This window comes from Vipera berus (assembly GCF_964194415.1).
Source record: "Vipera berus genome assembly, chromosome: 3".
NCBI lineage: Eukaryota > Metazoa > Chordata > Lepidosauria > Squamata > Viperidae > Vipera > Vipera berus.
The window spans coordinates 107,776,266-107,794,778 of NC_138204.1; the positions used below are offsets into that span (position 1 = coordinate 107,776,266).

General features: G+C 39.8%; 1 protein-coding gene across 1 annotated transcript in view; it reads right to left on the reverse strand.

Moving 5' to 3' along the window:
* Positions 1-18,513, reverse strand: part of RGL1 (ral guanine nucleotide dissociation stimulator like 1) — a 100,274-nt gene that overhangs the window by 40,039 nt on the left and 41,722 nt on the right. The window contains exon 4 of the mRNA XM_081322557.1: positions 2,125-2,202. Within this exon, the coding sequence (XP_081178683.1) occupies positions 2,125-2,202 (78 nt within the window). The remainder of the gene's footprint in view (positions 1-2,124; positions 2,203-18,513) is intronic.

Sequence of the window (18,513 nt, forward strand, 5' to 3'; positions counted from 1 at the left end):
TGCATACCATAACCCTAGGTCTTTTTTAAAAAAAATAGTTATTTATATTGACGCTTGCATACCATAACTGGTGGCCACAGAAGTGCAAAAAGATAACACATACTTTCAAAGTTAAAATTTAAATCATTTCCCAAAGGAAGGCAATTATAGGAGACAAGGAGGAGGGAATTAAATATCCACTATGTCTTAGAAAAGGAAAAATAGGTATCTACAATAATCCAGTTCAATTTTATAGCTGAATTTAAAAAAATATACAATGGTCAAGAGACTTGCCCAACACCAGAAGGAAATCAATGGCTTAGGCTGGAGCCAAGCCCAGCCAGTTTATCTCTCCACCATATTATGCCAAAATCCCCTTGGCATATCTGAGATAGTTTAAATTATCTTGTGAGTTACAATGAGTACTTCATGACAAAGGGGCAGAGGGAGAGAATAATGCAGGGACTATTTTCTGCCAGACATTGAAAAATCAGAAAGTCTAACCCAAAAAAGACATTGTGTCAATGCCAAGTAAGGACATTTCTCAAGACCTGAAAGGTTAATAATTAGCTCAGAGTCATGCTACTTTTTCTGAAGGGACAAAGGAATCAGACTATGGGCCTTTTCAGATGCTGGAGCAGGAACCTCAAGTTTCTGTTTATTGTAAGAAGCTTACATTTTATAGGCAGTACACTGTTGTTCTGAGATTGGTGCTTGGAAACCTGGTTTGGTTAAAAAGTCTTCTCAGCAAAGAAACTCACTGAATTATTTTTCCCTCAGTCATACTAAATTCATGGAGTTATAGATGAAAGTCGAACAAGTACAAGTGTTTTCCTTTGATTTTCCTAAAGACTGGCTTACTCTGTGATGAACTTTTGAAAACAGCAATCTGTTTTATCAGATGGATGAATGTGGGCTGGAGTTCTAGGAGATATATATATGCCACTTATGTTGCACTATTAACTTGTGAAGTGAGTAAAATTGACTTTAACATAATATGAGGCAGGGGTCCCCAACCCCCGGTCTGTGGAACGCTACCGGGCCTCGGCAACCGGTCCGCACAAACAAGCAAAGCCCAATCTGTGCAGTCAGCACACAAAACCACACACTCTCTGGTCCATGGAAAAACCTATCTCCACGGAACCGGTCCCTGGTGCCCAAAAGGTTGGGGACTTCTGATATGAGGGACAAGAAAGGAGCATTATGCTTACTGAGAGTGATTTTGGAAATTACTGTACAGCATTGCAGAGAAAGCCGAACTTCAAGGCAACATACATTTTGTATATGTCCAGATCATCATTAGCATTTCACATCCTATCAGCCTTACTGGCTGTCCCTGTTTCAGAGAAGTAATCATTCTTACATTCAAAACATGCATATTTGAGAGGAAGAGGAAAAGCTAAAGTTGTTTCATGCATGACCCATAATAACACGGTGTGTTCTACTTAACAGATCAGTGAAGATGGAACCACTCCTAGTAACAGTGACTCTGACATCATGCTTAAATGTCCTCTTGATGATTCCCTGTGCAGCACACCCAACTATAGGGAAAGAGTCTTTGTACAGTTTAAAACTAAAAATGCTCTCTATTTCAAGCTGATATGTTTTCTCTAAGGTTGATAGTTAAAAACAGCTTCTAGCTTGACTTTGTCATAAATGCAATAACTGTGTGTTTCAGTGAAATTTTGCATTGAGATGACTAAAATCCTCTAAGCACAATGCTGAAATCATTCACATATTAAATCAAACATAAAATTTAAGATAATTTTTAGTTAAGTAAATAAGCAGAATAGAATAAAGTTGTGATTATTGTGAAGAACAGGCAAAAGGAATACCAATCCAGTCATATTTAAGCCCCTTATTTTAATGTGGGGATGCTGAAGCATGCATTTCCTAATCTATTTATCAAAATTAATTTGGTTGGATAATGCCCACAAGTATTTTATCTACTAATTCTAGTTTTTGACAATTAACTTCTCATCTTTCTAAGATGTTGATCTTTTGTAGAGTTGGGACAAAGTTCCTACATTCCTTTGTGTAATAAACTGATTTGTGTATAATTTCCAGATGAACACTGACCACATCCTTTTCTTGGTATTCAACCTTGGCTATGATTCTTGCTGTTCAGAGAAATGCAACACTTACTTCCTAAGTACTGTTTTGGTCTCAGTATTGTTCTGGCTCCCATCTTCTCCACAGTTTGAAATCTCCAGATTTCCATATCTAAAGACAAGAGAATTATAAGAATATCAGGCAGTAAGAATAAATAAACTGGGAAAAGCTATGTCTAAGGTTATTAGGAAGTGCTTTGAACTCAGTACTTAATTTGTAACAGAGAAGTTAACACAACTAGATTCTGGAATTTGGTCTTTTCTCCTTGTGCATCCCATGCCATATGCTTCCTGGACCTCATTACTTCCTTAGATTTAAGAAATACCGTAATATAAATAGCATTTAATTTATATACAGCTCTTAAGGATCACAACAGCCCTGTTTTCCTTGATTTGACAGTTTCCAGATGTATTGGATTCCAACCCCATTAGCCACACTTATCAGGGAAATAGGTTAACTCTTATCTGTCAGTTCTCCAAACTACTTCTTCCTTTCCATTTTCTTCCAGTAGTGAACATCTAAACCAGACATGTCAAACACAAGGCCCGCAGGCCAGATGCGGCCCGACATGTGGTTCCATCTGGCCCGGGGACCTCCTCTGAAAAGAGCGAAGGACCGGCCCGCCACACCTTGACCTGGCCCAGGCCGACCAGGTGCCAATCTACAACCTGGCTGCATCCATCAAAGCCAGAACGCGCTCAGCGTTAAATCCATGGGGCAGCCCTGCCCCAGCCCCTTCCATGCACGAGTCCAGTGTCTCTGCTGGCTGTCTTGTCATGCAAGCTGACTTCACCCAGGACACTGGCACTGGCCGTCTCCTATGCACACACTTGTGGAGCGGGGCAGAGGTGGCAAGGCAGCTCCTTGCTGATTCCAGTGGATCTTAGGCTGAGCACGTTCTGGCTTTGATGGACGCAACCAGGTTGTAGATCAGCGCCAACACCCCCCCTCAGCACCTCCAGCCTTGCAGCCACGAGGCTTTCCTTTCACTGGGACAGACTCCCCCCATGCGGGATAGCAAGACTGGCAGCAACATGGCAGTGCTAGCAATCTCCCCCTCACATCACCCCTTCCTAAGCATGGAGGAAGGAAAGAGATGAGAAGGAGAGAAGGAAGGAAGTGTAGTGGAGAGGGGAATTGGGGGGGATCGCCACTGGGTGGGAGGCTTTGATAGAGCTCTGATGATTCGGCAGAGAAGTCGGGAGCTCCAGAGGCCTCCGCGGTGGCTGGGGGCGGGGCGGGGCTCTTGGGGAGGGATTTTTAAAGGGGAAGAGAAGATTGACTGGGGGAAGAAGATTTTAGTTTCTCTTTTCCGGAGAGACAAGCCAGAAGGAGGGAAAGCAAGTTAGGAAGGCAAAAAGTCTTTTTATTCTCTCTCCAGAGAATAAACTTCCTACCTAGCTAATCTTTCTTAGCTTCTTAAGCCAGCCTTCTTCTGTTTAATAAAGAAGGCTGGTCTAAGAAGCTAAGGGAGCTTCCTTAACTCTCCTGTCTCCCTCCCCTTGGCATAAACAAACAGCCCACCCAAGTTTATATAAAAAAAGATTTCTTATAAATCTTTTTTCTTTAAATTCTTAGAGCTTTCCCATTTTTTTCTCAAAGATTTTCTTCTTAGAATCATGGTTCCCGGTCCAGAAGTTCACTCCAGGAGAAACCTTTTTCTCTATATACTAGACCACGGGTCAGCAACTTGTGGCTCTGGAGCCACATGTGGCTCTTTCAGCCTTCTTCTGCGGCTCCCAGTCATCCACCATTTGCAAAGAGAGAGAGAGACAGAGACAGAGACACAGAGAGGCACTTGCACTTCCCTTCCCTTCTCTCTCTCTCTCTCTCTCTCTCTCTCTCTCTCTCTCTCTCTCTCTCTCTCTCTCTCTCTGTGTGTGTGTGTGTGTGTGTGTGTGTGTGTGTGTGTGTGTGTGTGTGTAAAAAAGAGAGTGGCCTCACGCTGTTCTCCGAGAAGCTGACAAGCTTATTGGGTGGGGCTCCTGCCTTTGCTGCATCTCCACATGAAGCAGGAAGCAGCAGAAAGCAGGGCAGAAGAGCCAGCCCAATAAGAATGTGTGCCAGCTTGTCTGAGAACAGTGTGAAGCCAGCTTGCCAGGTGAGCAGAAGATCGGAGAGAGGGAGAGAGGGCGGGGGGAGAGAGAGAGAGGGAGGGAGGGAGAGAAAGAGAGAGAACTCATGCACAGCATCCTCTATTTCTTTTTAATTAAACTCTTCAATCAAGCTTCCCCCCTTGCATGCGTCCACGTGTGCGCACACGCACGAGAGTTTTGTGGCTCCCAGTGTTTTTTTTTCCTCTGGGAAATGGGTCCAAGTGGCTCTTTGAGTATTCTTCTGGACTTGTATGAATTTTTAACTAGAAAAACTGTTTGAGAAAATCTAAACAAATTTACTTCCAGAACAACTGAAATGGTCGTAAAATTCTCTCCTGATATAAGGTAGAAAAGAAAATGTAAATACAGTTCAAATGTTAGAATTTTGATATTACAATAATGAACTTATATTATATTCCATTTATAAGTCATTCTTTTTCTTATGATCAAATATTAGGAAATAAAGAGAATTGCACAAATACATCCTCGGGGGGAAATCATAGATCCATACTGCATTTATCTATACAGTTAAACCTTGTTTATTCCAAAAGATAAATATATATCAGTTTTAAAGCAAGACATAAATGAAATCCAATAGAAATATCTACAAAGTAAAATCCTGATTCAGAATGAACTTTTAAAAGCCAAGTGATCCACCATGGTAAAAAACAAAGGTTTAAAACTTGCTAAATACATTCTTACACATAATGTATCTAAAATTACATGAATGAGGAGTGTTAAACTTGCTGGCTGTCTCTGCCAGTACTGAATTTGAACAAAGTATCAATAATGTTAATATTTTTCACAGTAAATGATATTTTATTATCCTTTCACTATTCATCCATGTACAGTGTCCCTATGAATTTGATTTTAGCATATCCTCTCCTGATGACGTTATCTACATTTTGCTTATAGTACAAAGAAGGCTAAAAGAAGGAAAATAATATCCTTTGCTTTTACCACTAAGACATGGTGGGAATATCATATTTCACCACTTCTGTATATGACACAGAGAATACAATATGCAGCCAGACTATTTTCAAAACTGGTGCACAATAAAAATATACAGAACATAAATTTTATGAAGGATTGCTTCAGACACTGGGATTTGACTACAGATTCCAGTTAGATAGTCTTTGCCAAAGATATACTCAACAAAATACCAAGTCTGCTACATCATGAGTGAATACTTAATAAAAGGCTTATGATGAAAAAGGTGCATCCAAATTACTTTAGGATAAAGAGGTAGTATTTGAGAAGTAATGAAACCCTGGATTCATATCCATCAGTGCCTATTTCAACATATCAGTTTAGTCCAGATCAATTTCAGAAGCATAAATCAGCTATATACAGCATTTAGTGGCTCACTTCTCTTGTATTAGGAATATACTTGCCATGTCTTGATGGAGCAATTTTGTTTTCAGGAATACATAAGTTTAAAATCTTCATAAATGTGCAGATGACTTATGATCCTTTCAGAAATACCTTTTATAAAATGAAAAGCTTACTCTGAACTACTGGGAAGAAAGGACTACTAACTGGGTTAGTATTTCAATGTCATTGCAAATACAGTATGTCTGTGTTTCTGAGAGCACCCAGGGTTAAGGTATATAGGCGGAGTGGCCACATATTTTTTAAAAATAATAAATAACTTTAATATTAAACTTTAATATTAATATTACACATCCATACTATATATTCATATTTCCCTCTAAAATATGAAACCAATAAAGCCTGATTTTTGAGAGAATGTTTAAGAGCAGATTAAGTTTTATATGTAGAGGGGGGAAAAACAGGCCTGTATCAGGACATTTTTGCCAGTAGAAGGGATGATCAGTGCGTAGGTCTGTATAAAAATTTTTTGGATTGCTTTGAATCTCAGAAGGGTATGGCTGACTGATGAGAACAAATAAGTTTGAAATGCATATCAGTCTCCCTTTAGTTCTTTGTTAGCAATCCAAAAAAAATTTACACACACACACACTGCAGCACAACTCACCAGTTCAGGTCTAAGGCTGGCAGCTGAGACCAGCCCATCCACTCAAAAAACACATCCCCACCCAATCAGAACACAGCCCCCATTCAAAACACACTCCCACCCAATCAGAACACAGCTAACCCCCCACCCAATCAGAGCACACCTCCACCCACAGACCACACCCCCTCTGGCAGTTTAAAAAAGAAGAAAAAACAGCCACTACCACACACTTCTCCCAGAAGAACGAAGCTGAAGCCACCAGCCTGAGGATGACGGATGAGATTTTGTCGAAACGTTGCCCTGATACCTCCAATTCAAAATGTAATGGGATTATAAATGCCAGATTCCTAAATGCTGCTCAAAATCCTAGATCTATTATGACTATTCAAAATTGAGGCTTACCCACCTAGTCGTTTCCTGAAGTGTAAAGCTGTAAACTTCATAAGTGCTACAATAATGCTTAATGCAACTATGTGATAGTTAATCAGGAAGCCTCAGAAAAAATGGGAAGGATGAAATAACCTTATTCTATTTTCTTCCTAGTTTAGTCTAGTGGTTAAGGAACCTAGGAGACGGCAAGTTCTGACTTTCAGCCAGCCATTCTTTCTCACCCCAGCTTACCTCACAGAGTTGCTGTTGTGGGGAAAATAGGAGGAGGAGGAAGAATTAGATAAGTACCACCTGGAGTTCACAGTATTGAAGGCGGTACACAAGGAACAATCCCATCTGATCCTTAGGGTCCAGTTTCACAAACAAGGTCTCACGTATAGCTGTTTGTGGAGAAACAACCCCAGACGACAGTGACTATAACCTCCCACCCTGTCCTAGAATCTCGGATGATACCACACTCAGGATCCAGATGGGCACATCCTTGAGAAACTCTAGGAAACAGCTCACACTTATGGTCTGGCTGCAGAGTCCAGCAGTCATTTTCTGACAAAACAAAATGCCAATTTATCAAGCTGGATTTAGACTGATGACCATATTATTCATTTAACCACCATGGTGACTCACTTAACAACTGTCATAAAAATGATTGTAAAATCAAGACTAAACTTATGACTACTGCGACCAAGATTCTTTAATTGTGTTTGTAAGCTGAGGACTACATATAATTTATGTGGTGTTATAAATCAGACAGACAACAAAAAATCTCTCTGTTCAACCTTTTCTATTTATGTGATTTTTTTAAAAAGGAAGATAAATACTGTAGTAAATTTTACCTTTCAACAAGAACCTTGTAACTTAAGAACGGAAATACCTACAAGAACGTGCAATATTTAAAACTGAAAATATGTTTATAAGTTTGATATGAGGACCAGTTTGGTGTATTTGTCAAGCCATCTGGCTAGAAGCTGGGAAATTGTGAATTCTAGTCCCACCTTAGGCACAAAACCAGTTCCATGGCCTTGGGCCAGTTATTCTCTCTCAGCCCTAGGAATCACACAATAGAAAACCACTTCTAAAATCTTGCCAAAAAATGTGCAGTGACATGTACAGGCAGTTGCTAGAACTCAACACCGACTCAAAGGCCACCCAGCCTCACCAAAAAAGCTTTCATGGATATACATCAGCCAAAACAAGTGAACACAAATTCAACTAAATACATCCAGAAAAGGAAACATTATGCATAAGAAATGCTGAGAACAGATTCTAACAATGGATAACTGGAAACTTCCTTTCTTTTTTTCCTTCTTTCCTTCTCCCATTTCAAATTATAGGGGAAAAAACAGAAAAACAACACATGTAAAAACAGACTTATAACAAATAAGCAAATCTTGACTGAAAAGACTATCTCCTACTCCTTTTCCCAAATGCAGCCATCCCAGTTTTCTTTTGCTTGAAAGCCCACCATTCCCATTTGTGTTCTGCTGAAAAACAGAAACATCCATTTACATCTGTGTTTACCTTATTTTCATATATTTTCTCTCTCCCGTTACTGTATACCCTGCCTATAAATCTCTTCAACTGCTGTTGCTTATTTTAAATATTACATATTTCTTGATCTTTTTATTGCCCATCTTTTCTCCCCCTTTTTTCTGCTTTGTAGTGGTTTTCATTTTCCAACAGGAAATAAAATTTCCTGATATTGTCTGGTTGAGGTTATTATATATCTGCTGTCTTTATTCTTCTACTCTCTCTCTCTAAATCCCAGTGGGTTTTGTTTGTTTGTGCTTGCATCTTCATGTTCCTTACTGCTGAAATCCCCTACTTCCTGAGATCAAAACTTCATCAATCTTGGTGTTTTAATTCCACTAGAAGAAAGTTTTGTTCTCCTTGGTTGCTACCCATTAGGAGAGTTCTACTTTTTTCCCTTCTCTCTTGTTTGCATCCTTTCCCCCCTTTGTTAAAAATTTTAAGTTCTTTAAAATTGTAAAATAAATACAATAAAAATAAGATAAAGTACATAGTTTGGAAGATGGTGTTGAAATAATGTGTTCAGGTATCATTGCCATTATATTTCTAGAAATAATTTAGATCTGTCACTTTGGCAATTGTTGAAATCTAAGTCAAGTTATATCAATCAAATCCAACTTTATTACAGTCACAGAAATTTACCCTGATTTCACTTCAGTTACTACGTCGAACACAAACACACATGATCTCAATGCATCTTTTTTTTTTATTGAAAAGTTTTAACATACAATTTTTCCCTTAGAAAATCCCCCCTCCCCCACCCTTCTCCCTCCCCCCCTTCCTCCCCCCCTCCCCCCCTCCCCCCCCCCGACTTCCCAGAGCTAAATACAAGGTATATATAAAAAAAACAATCATAAACAACCATATACTAACAACCATAAACTCTAAAATCTATCACTCTCTAGCTTATATAGGATAAAACAAACCTTAGTAATATTAAATATATATAAAAAAAACTAATATAGAAAAAGAAACAAAGAAAGAAGCCTTATTCAAATATAAAACTTCTTAACCCTATACTTATTAACTCAAACCATTCTTTCCCTTCCATAATATAGCGTTCCTGCAAGTAATCTTGCAAATAGGCCGAAATCTTCGCCATTTCAACCAAGTCGAAAACCTCTAAAGCCCACTCTTCTATGGTCGGCAGTTCCTCTTTCCAGTACTAACCTATCAAAAGTCTTGCTGCCGTAATTAAATTCAACATCAACTTAGTATGTTCCACCAGACTTTTATCCAAAAAGCCTTAACCTTTTTACAAGTCCACCATATATGAAAATATATTACGTCTTCATCACCGCACCTCCAACATTTAGGCTAATGATTCAGATACATACTTAGCTTTTTAAAATCTAAATACCATCTATAAAACATTTTGTAAAAATTCTCTCTTAGATTTCAAACTTGTTTAAATTTTACATTCCTCACCCAAATCTTTTCCCACCTCCCACTACTTGGCTGTAAGTACGTTGTGAAAGTTCCATAGACTTCTGCTGTTCTTGTTCTTTTATCTTTTTTGATCGTTTTAAAGCAGCACGCGTCACCCTCTGTTCTCTGGGGTCATCCAAAGGTGTTATAACTTGATCTCTTCCAGCACCATTCTCCTCTGTCTGTCCATCTTCAGCCTCTTGATGTTCTCCTTCTCCAGATCCCTTTGCAGCTTCCAGAAGTGTTAATGGGGTTGCTTTTAAAACATTATTGTAAAAATTACGCGCTTGCATCACAGTAACCAGACGGTACCTTTTACCTTCATGCATCACCATCAACCCAGCTGGGATCTCCCATCTAAACCTTATATCTCGTTGCTTGAGCTCTTGCACAAGAAATGTAAAATCCTTCCTTCTCCTTAAAATCTTTGGAGGAATTTCTTTTAGAACCAGAACTTCTTGATCAGCAATCACGACTTTAGTATCATAGGCAGCTTGTATAACTTCATCTCTAATTTCCCTTTTTGCAAAATAAACCACCACATCTCTAGGCAACTTTCTCTGTCTAGCAATCCATGAATTCACACGAAACACTTTATCCATGCCTCCTTTTATTTCGGATGCTGGCTGATTCAATACCACTTCAAGAGCCTCAGAAACCAGCTGCTTTAGATCTTCCTTAATATTCTCCTTTAAACCTCTGATTCTAATGGCAAACTGCATCTGGAAATATTGAGCAAGACTCAATTCTCTATCCATTTTATCTCTTAAATCTTCATTCTCCAGTACTTTTGCTTCTAATATGGCATTCTTTTGAGTCAAATCTTCCACTTTTTCATCCAAATCTTCCACACATTCAGCCACTTTATACACTGAAGACAAAATGTCTACCTTCATCACCCTGAACTTCTGTTCCATCCTCTCCTCCATTCTCTCCTCCAACTTCTTCAATTTCTCCTCCATCTGTGCAAATTTATCACCAATTGATTGATTAATTGATTCCAAAAGTACCTGGGCATGTTTATCCAAAGCATCTCGTAAATCCTTCGGTGTCAATACATCAGGAGGGTGCAACGCCTGTAATGATGATTGTTGCACCGGAGAAGATCCACCACTCCGAAGAGTTTTAGGGGGAGGTTTAGCCGCCATCTTTAACTTTCAATTGTGACGCACTTTCACTTAAAGTTTTAAAAAGTCCATCAAGCTCGAGAGTAAAATAAAATAATCCTCTTCACCTTTTCCTCTTGTACCGCTCTGCCTGCTCCTTTTAATCCATAGTCCTTCCTTCAGGCAGGGGTGGTCGCAGACGCCTGGCTCTGCTCCATGAAATCAGGAGCAGAGGCGCTGGCCAGCTGGGAGCGACCCAGGCTACGGGGGAGTTCGATCCTTCAGCCGCCCAAGCTGCAAGCTCAGGCGGCCCCGGAGAACTCGACCCCTACCTGGGGCCTCACCCCCTCCTCTTCTCCCGAGGAGGGGGCTTCAAATTCGCCTGAACAGCTGATCGACGCTGTTTCGGGCGAAAATCACTCAGCTGAGCCGCGGGCAGCCCGGGAAGGCTGTCTCCGGCGCCGCGGAGCCACCGGAAGTCCTCAATGCATCTTTAATGAAAATGTCCTACGCACAATCCTCAAATTAAGAAAAGGTCTACATTTAACATTTTTCAATTATTATTTCTCATCTAGAATGCTGCAGTAGAGGCAGGGCAAGGATGCAAAATAATTTGAGCCATCTTTTTCTGTTTCTTTCTTAGATTGAGGAATGGCACTTTGTTTCTTCTTTTTAAAAGCTTAGATGAGCATTTTCATATGCATCCTGCTTCAAGATTATAAGATTAATTAGAAATTTGGGGGAAGGAGCAAAAAAGTGAGACCTCCTGTGCATTTTCCATACTGATTTCATCACATATCACAATTGTAATATCCAAACTATTTGAGAATTTAGTGGAGGTATCAAAAGTTTGCTCGATAAACTCGGATATTTTTCAGCCAAAAATAATCCCAAAGTGACTGTTACAGTTGATTATTACTTTTTTGGGTGGGGGGGGAAAAACCCCAGTAAGAGATAGTTAAATATAGGGTGGGGGGGGAAAACCCCAGTAAGAGATAGTTAAATATATCAACATCATAAAAAAAACCAAAATAGAGCAAAGAAACAAAGAAAAATCAGAATAGTTTTCGAGCAGCAGCTTATAAAGGGCAGAAGGAAATCTCTCTCTCTAAAATTACCTGAAATATAATTGGTTTTGTTGCAGTCAAGAGCAAACTAAGTTAGCATGGGCTCACTCATTCACAACACAGGGCCCAAAGATCACAGCAGCATTTTACCCACATAAAAACAAGAGTAATAATAGTACCAATCTCTATCACTTTTTCTGGTATGTCATGTCTTCACTATTTTATCAATTCAGGTAATCCTCATTTAACAACCATTTGTAATTATGATGGTGATTAAAAAAATAACTTTATGACCCATTTACAACCTTCGCAGATCTGTTAAGCAAAGGAAATAAGACCATAAGCACAGTTGTGGTTTCACTTAGTGATCACTTCATCAGTTGCTGGTTCCAATTGTGGTTGTTAAACAAGGACTACCTGTAGTAATATTTGTAAGTTACGTGTGTAGCTTTTCTGACTAAAGAATAAGATTAAAATTCATGAAATTATAAAGAAGGAGGAAATGCATTTTTAATTTAAGCGTCTCCAATAGAAGAATAATTGTGGAGTCCCTGGAACTTGGTTGTTTGCTTGCAGACATTTCATTACTCATCTAGCTAACATCATCAGTGTTACACTAGTCATTCTAGTCACATTGATGTTATTTATCTTTATCTTTATCTTTATTAGACTTATATACCGCCCTTCTCCTGTAGGACTCAGGGCGGTTCACAAGGTTTTTAAAATAACAATACAACAATTACAAAAATTAAGAACAGTTAAAATAATAATAAAATAAAATAATAAAATTTAGTTGGGTAATGAAACATCTGCAAGCAAATAATCAAGCTGAGAGAGTACCAGGCCTTCATAAATTACTATCTGTTTCACATACAGTATTTCTGCATTTATTGCTCTTGTGCAGAAAATACAGAGGGAGAAAGACTGACAATCATCAATAAGACTCCAGCATTCCAGCATTTGGTCACTTGATTAGCATGTTAGAGAAGGATTTAGGATCTTCTGCTTCCAAGAAAAGATGAATAATACAATATTTTATCCATAATATAGCTTTCATCAACTAATGTATATAAATTCTGCATTTGGACCAAAGTACTAGGGTTATAATTGCTTTTAAACACTAAGTCACCATGACATTGGGTTTAACCCTGCTGAAGACAATCTGTAGAACCTGTAAAAAACTAACACACAACTCTCAATATAACTGAAACCCTCTAAAAAGACTTTTTAATTGTCTGTGTTATCTTGTCTGAGTTTTAAGGGGAAAAAGGGAGGGAAATTTCACTGAAGTCACATAAAAACAGCATCTAATCCAGGCCTATAAAGGAATTTTGTGAAATAACAAATTATAAACAGATTCCATGTTAAGCAAATTATATCTCTCTCAGGAATATCTGTCTCCTTTGTGTAATTATGCAGATGGACCAGTAAGTTTAATTAAGATTATTTCCAAGTTAGTGCACATAGACTCAGACTGAGATCATCAAAAGAAATACATGAGGAGACATTCCTTATTGATGGTGACAACAGAGGAAACTTTTCACACAATGATACAAAAGTCTCTCTGGCATCAAAAATGAGAGAGTGAGGAGGAGCATACTTTACCATTAAACATGCATGTATTAAATAAAACCACTTACTGTGAAACAGCTCTTAAAGACGACCCATTTCACTTTGGCCATTAATTGGCAGCACTTTTCATGAACCAGGACAGAATGCTTGGCTTTATTATTGGGTTGATATATAATATTTTGTTCAGAATCATATCTAAGATAACATAACCTAAGAATGCCATCCTATCAGTGCCAAAATCTTGTTTTGGTTCTTCTGCTGTACTTGCAGAGGACATTTTTTCCTTTGGTCTTTTTCTCATTGGCTTTCTGACTCTTCATCAAGCAGTTTCTTTCTTTGCTTAGGAGTGAGATCTTCCCTAGCAGAGCCTCTTCTGGTGAGGTGGCCAGAGCTGGCAAGCTTCATCAGCCACTCCCACTGCTTCTTCTCTCCCCTAAATAACATCAGCATCTTGGCTTGCTTCCCTAGCCAATCCTTGCTTTCTTGTTGCCTTAAGAGCCTCACTCCACCTAAGAAATGGCATCTGTCATGGATGTGCAAGAAGAGGCATGAGTTCCTTGAAGGTAGCCTTGCCCAGAGCAAAGTGCCAAGTGTTCAACTGCACAGATCAGCCAGTGGGGTTCCACTGTTGCTAAGAGACCCACCGGTCATTCCAAGATTGGTTGTTCCTCCTGCCAGAGTGTTTCCCAAGGCTCAGTCTAGATGACACTCAGAGTTAGAGGATATTGTTGTGGGCTGCTTGAGTTTGGGATCCTCAGTTAATTAGATTTCAGACTTAAAAGGTAAAGGTAAAGGTTCCCCCGCACATGCGTGCTAGTTGTTTCCGACTCTAGGGGCCGGTGCTCATCTCCATTTCAAAGCCGAAGAGCCAGCGCTTGTCCAAGGACGTCTCCGTGGTCATGTGGCCGGCATGACTAGACGCCAAAGGCGCACGGAACTCTGTTACCTTCCCACCGTAGTGGTCCCTATTTTTCTACTTGCATTTTTACGTGCTTTTGAACTGCTAGGTTGGCAGAAGCTGGGACGAGTAACAGGCGCTCACTCTGTTACGCAGCACTCGGGATTCGACCCGCCAAACTGCCAACCTTCAGATCGACAAGCTCAGCGTCCTAACCCACTGAGCCACCGCGTCCCTTTTTCAGACTTAAGTTCTCCATAAATATTTGAGCATTACAGAGGAATTCTTTAAAAGGGCATTGCTTCTGCAGTTATGTACAACTGTCATAAGATCAGGGAATGTATATTATAAAAATGATTGAATAAATTACAGGAAATTTAAATAGCAAGGATACTAATGGTCAGGGAAAAAAACTGTGTCTAACACAAGGCACACTTCTAATGTTTCCAAAGCATCAGGTTTTTAATTTTTAAAATATTAATTTGTTTTGATTTTATTTATTTAATTTTTTTATTATTGGTTATAAATAACACATAACTGGTGCACCAGTTGCGGCCCTATCTGGACCGAGATGCCTTGCGCACAGTCACTCATGTGCTCATGACCTCCCGGTTAGACTACTGCAACGCTCTCTACATGGGGCTGCCCTTGAGGACCACTCGGAGGCTTCAGCTGGTGCAGAATGCAGCCGCGCGAGTTTTGATGGGGGCTTCCCGATACTCCCATGTAACACCTCTGCTCCGCAAGCTGCATTGGCTTCCGGTTGCCCTCTGGGTGAGATTCAAGGTGCTGGTGATGACCTATAAAGCCCTAAATGGCTTGGGTCTGGGATATTTGAGGGAACACCTGCTGCCGGCATCAAGTTCCCTTCATCCTGTGTGCTCCCACAGGGAGGGCCTTATCAGGGTGCCGCCGGCAAAGGATTGCCAGCGGGCAACACCCAGGGGGAGGGCCTTCTCTGTGGGCACGCCTGCCCTTTGGAACCAGTTACAAAGAGCTCAGGACTGCCCCTGATTTTCGTTCGTTCCGCCGGGACCTGAAGACCTGGTTCTTTGAGCTTTCCGGCCAGGACTGAGAATTTTTAATTTTTAACTTATTGTAATTGGGTTTTTAAAATCAGAGTTATAGGGGTTTTAGATTTTTTAATCAAGGATAATTTAATCTATTTTAATTGTTATTAACTTTTTGTATTGTAATGTTGTTTTAATTGCCTTGTGAAGCGCCCTGGGTCCTATGGGAGAAGGGCGGTATATAAGTTCAATAAATAAATAAATAAATAAATAAATAACACAAGGCAACGAACATTCCTAATACTCTTCCTTCTATTTTTGTCACAACAACAACAACCCAGTAAGGTGAGATGGGTTGGGCTGAAAAGGAATGACTAGTCCAAAGTCTTCCAGTCGGCTTTCATGCCTAATGTGGGACAAAAACTCAGTCTCTCAGTTCCTAGACCAGGGGTAGGCAACCTCGGCTCTTTTATGACTCATGGACTTCAACTCCCAGAATTCCTGAGCTTACTCAGGAATTCTGGGAGTTGAAGTCCATGAGTCATAAAAGAGCCGAGGTTGCCTACCCCTGACCTAGACTGATGCCTTACCTATTAGACAACTGACCAGCTGCAGTTCAACCTTAGAGTGAATTAGTTTCTTAGAAATCTGCCTAAATTAGTTAATTTATGTATCTGTATGAGTATCTCCTAGCCATTTCTTCGTGATTAAGGAAGCTGATTTCTCATTATAAATCCTGACTCCCAAGCCACGATTTGCAAACCTGACTTTGCTTGTTGAAAGCTGGCTGGGAAGGCTGCAAATGGCAATCAAATGACCCTAAGATGCTGCACCCCTTGTAAACACATACTGCTTGCCAAGTGCCCCAATTTTAGTCAGGTGACTGTGGTGTTGCTGTAACAATCGTTGAGCATGAGGACCAATCATAAGTAACTTTTTTTTAGTGCGTTGTAACTTTGACCAGTTGCTAAATGAATGGTTGTAAATCAAGGACCACCTGTAATGAATCTTTTATAGATTTCTCTATTGATGGGAATAACTTCAATTGCTGATAACTAGAATTTACTTTTATTTGTGGAATGTATTTTCCACACAATCTTAAAATGCTGCTTCACTGCATTTCTTAATTGCAAACAACCCCTATCCTGAAGTTCACTCGTTTGTCCCAAAGCATTCCAAATCACAGCTGGTAGCTAGCTGTATAGGTTCCTGCTGGGTTACTGAAAAGTGCTTCTCTTTTCATGTTTCCAATGACACTCCTAAAGCTCCCATCTGAAGGGAGTGAACATACTATATATAGCTTTGTTTCATGAAAGTGCTAGATTGATAGTCTGCAAACTGATGTTCTTTGTTAAACTACAAAGCAAGAACAACAATGCACAGCTGCAGTATAAGCTTGCCTTCTGCCACACACACACACACCTCCACCACCCCGATTCTGTGCCTCAGTCAGTCAGCCTGAGTAAGGCAAATCTGCCCACAGGAAGTTCAAGCCTTGTCAGGACAACATAAAGACAGCTCCTGTTGCTTTGCAATGCACTTCCAGAAAAACACAGTTTCCAAAGAAAAGTCATCCTTAGCAGAGAACTCTTTGATAATATTCACATGCTTGCTGATACTTTTGTTTTGCTTTTAAAGTAACTTTCAGTTCTTGTTTTACAATACAAACCATGGGAAACCACATGAGTTATGCGAAACCAGCAAAGCAGGCGATAGGAAGAAGTTACTTTAGTACCTTGGCCAGAAAAGTTATTTCCTTGCAAGGACAAAATGAATACTGTAAGACAATACAGTTATCTTTTCTTCTATTGTTTAGAAGACACTGATTTTCAAAACTATCGTGGCAGAATCTAAATCGGGAGACAGAAGTTCTACCCTAAATATAATGTGATTTTGGCTTCATAGTACAGTCATGGCCGAAACTGTTGGCACCCCAGACATTTTTCCAGAAAATCAAGTATTTCTCACAGAAAAGTATTGCAGGAACACATGTTTTGCTATACACAGGTTTATTCCCTTTGTGTGTATTGGAACACAACAAAAAAGGGAGGAAAAAAAGCAAATTGGACATGTCAAACAAAACTCCAAAAATGGGCCGGACAAAATTATTGGCACCCTTAACTTAATATTTGGTTGCACACCCTTTGGAAAAAATAACTGAAATCAGTCGCTTCCTATAACCATCAATAAGCTTCTTACACCTCTCAGATGGAATTTTGGACTACTGTTCCTTTGCAAACTGCTCCAGATCTCTCTTATTGGAAGGGCGCCTTTTCCCAACAGCAATTTTAAGATCCCTCCACAGGTGTTCAATGGGATTCAGATCTGGACTCATTGCTGGCCACTTTAGAACTCTCCAGCGCTTTCTTGCCATCCATTTCTGGGTGCTTTTTGACGTATGCTTGGGGTCATTGTCCTGCTGGAAGACCCAAGATCTCGGACGCAAACCCAGCTTTCTGACACTGGACTCTACAGTGCGACCCAAAATCTTTTGGTAATCCTCAGATTTCATGATGCTTATCCACCATCCGGACTATTCTGCGTTGCAACCTTTCATCAATTTTTCTCTTCTGTCCATGACCAGGGAGATTCGCTACAGTGCCATGGGTTGCAAACTTCTTAATAATGTTGCGCACTGTGGACAAAGGCAAATCTAGATCTCTGGAGATGGACTTGTAACCTTGAGATTGTTGATACTTGTCCACAATTTTGGTTCTCAAGTCCTCAGACAGTTCTCTTCTCCTCTTTCTGTTGTCCATGCTTAGCGTGGCACACACAGACACACAATGCAAAGACTAAGTGAACTTCTCTCCTTTTTATCTGCTTTCAGGTGTGATTTTTATATTGCCCACACCTGTTACTTGCCCCAGGTGAGTTTAAAGGAGCATCACATGCTTGACACGATCTTGTTTACCCACAATTTTGAAAGGGTGCCAATAATTTTGTCCGGCCCATTTTTGGAGTTTTGTTTGACATTATGTCCAATTTGCTTTTTTTCCTCCCTTTTTTGTTGTGTTCCAATACACACAAAGGGAATAAACCTGTGTATAGCAAAACATGTGTTCCTGCAATACTTTTCTGTGAGAAATACTTGCTTTTCTGGAAAAATGTCTGGGGTGCCAACAATTTCGGCCATGACTGTAACTTTAAAAAAATATGCCAAAATCATTACGAAAAATGAAACGTTCTTGAGAATCTCTCTCACTCACACATTCACCCACCCGTCCATTGCCACAATTTCTTGGGAAAAGGCAAAAAATAAAATGTGATTGTGTCCAATTATTTCATTTTTTTCTTTTTTAGTATGCGAAAAAACAACTTACTTTATCACACTGAAGGCTTTAGTCAAC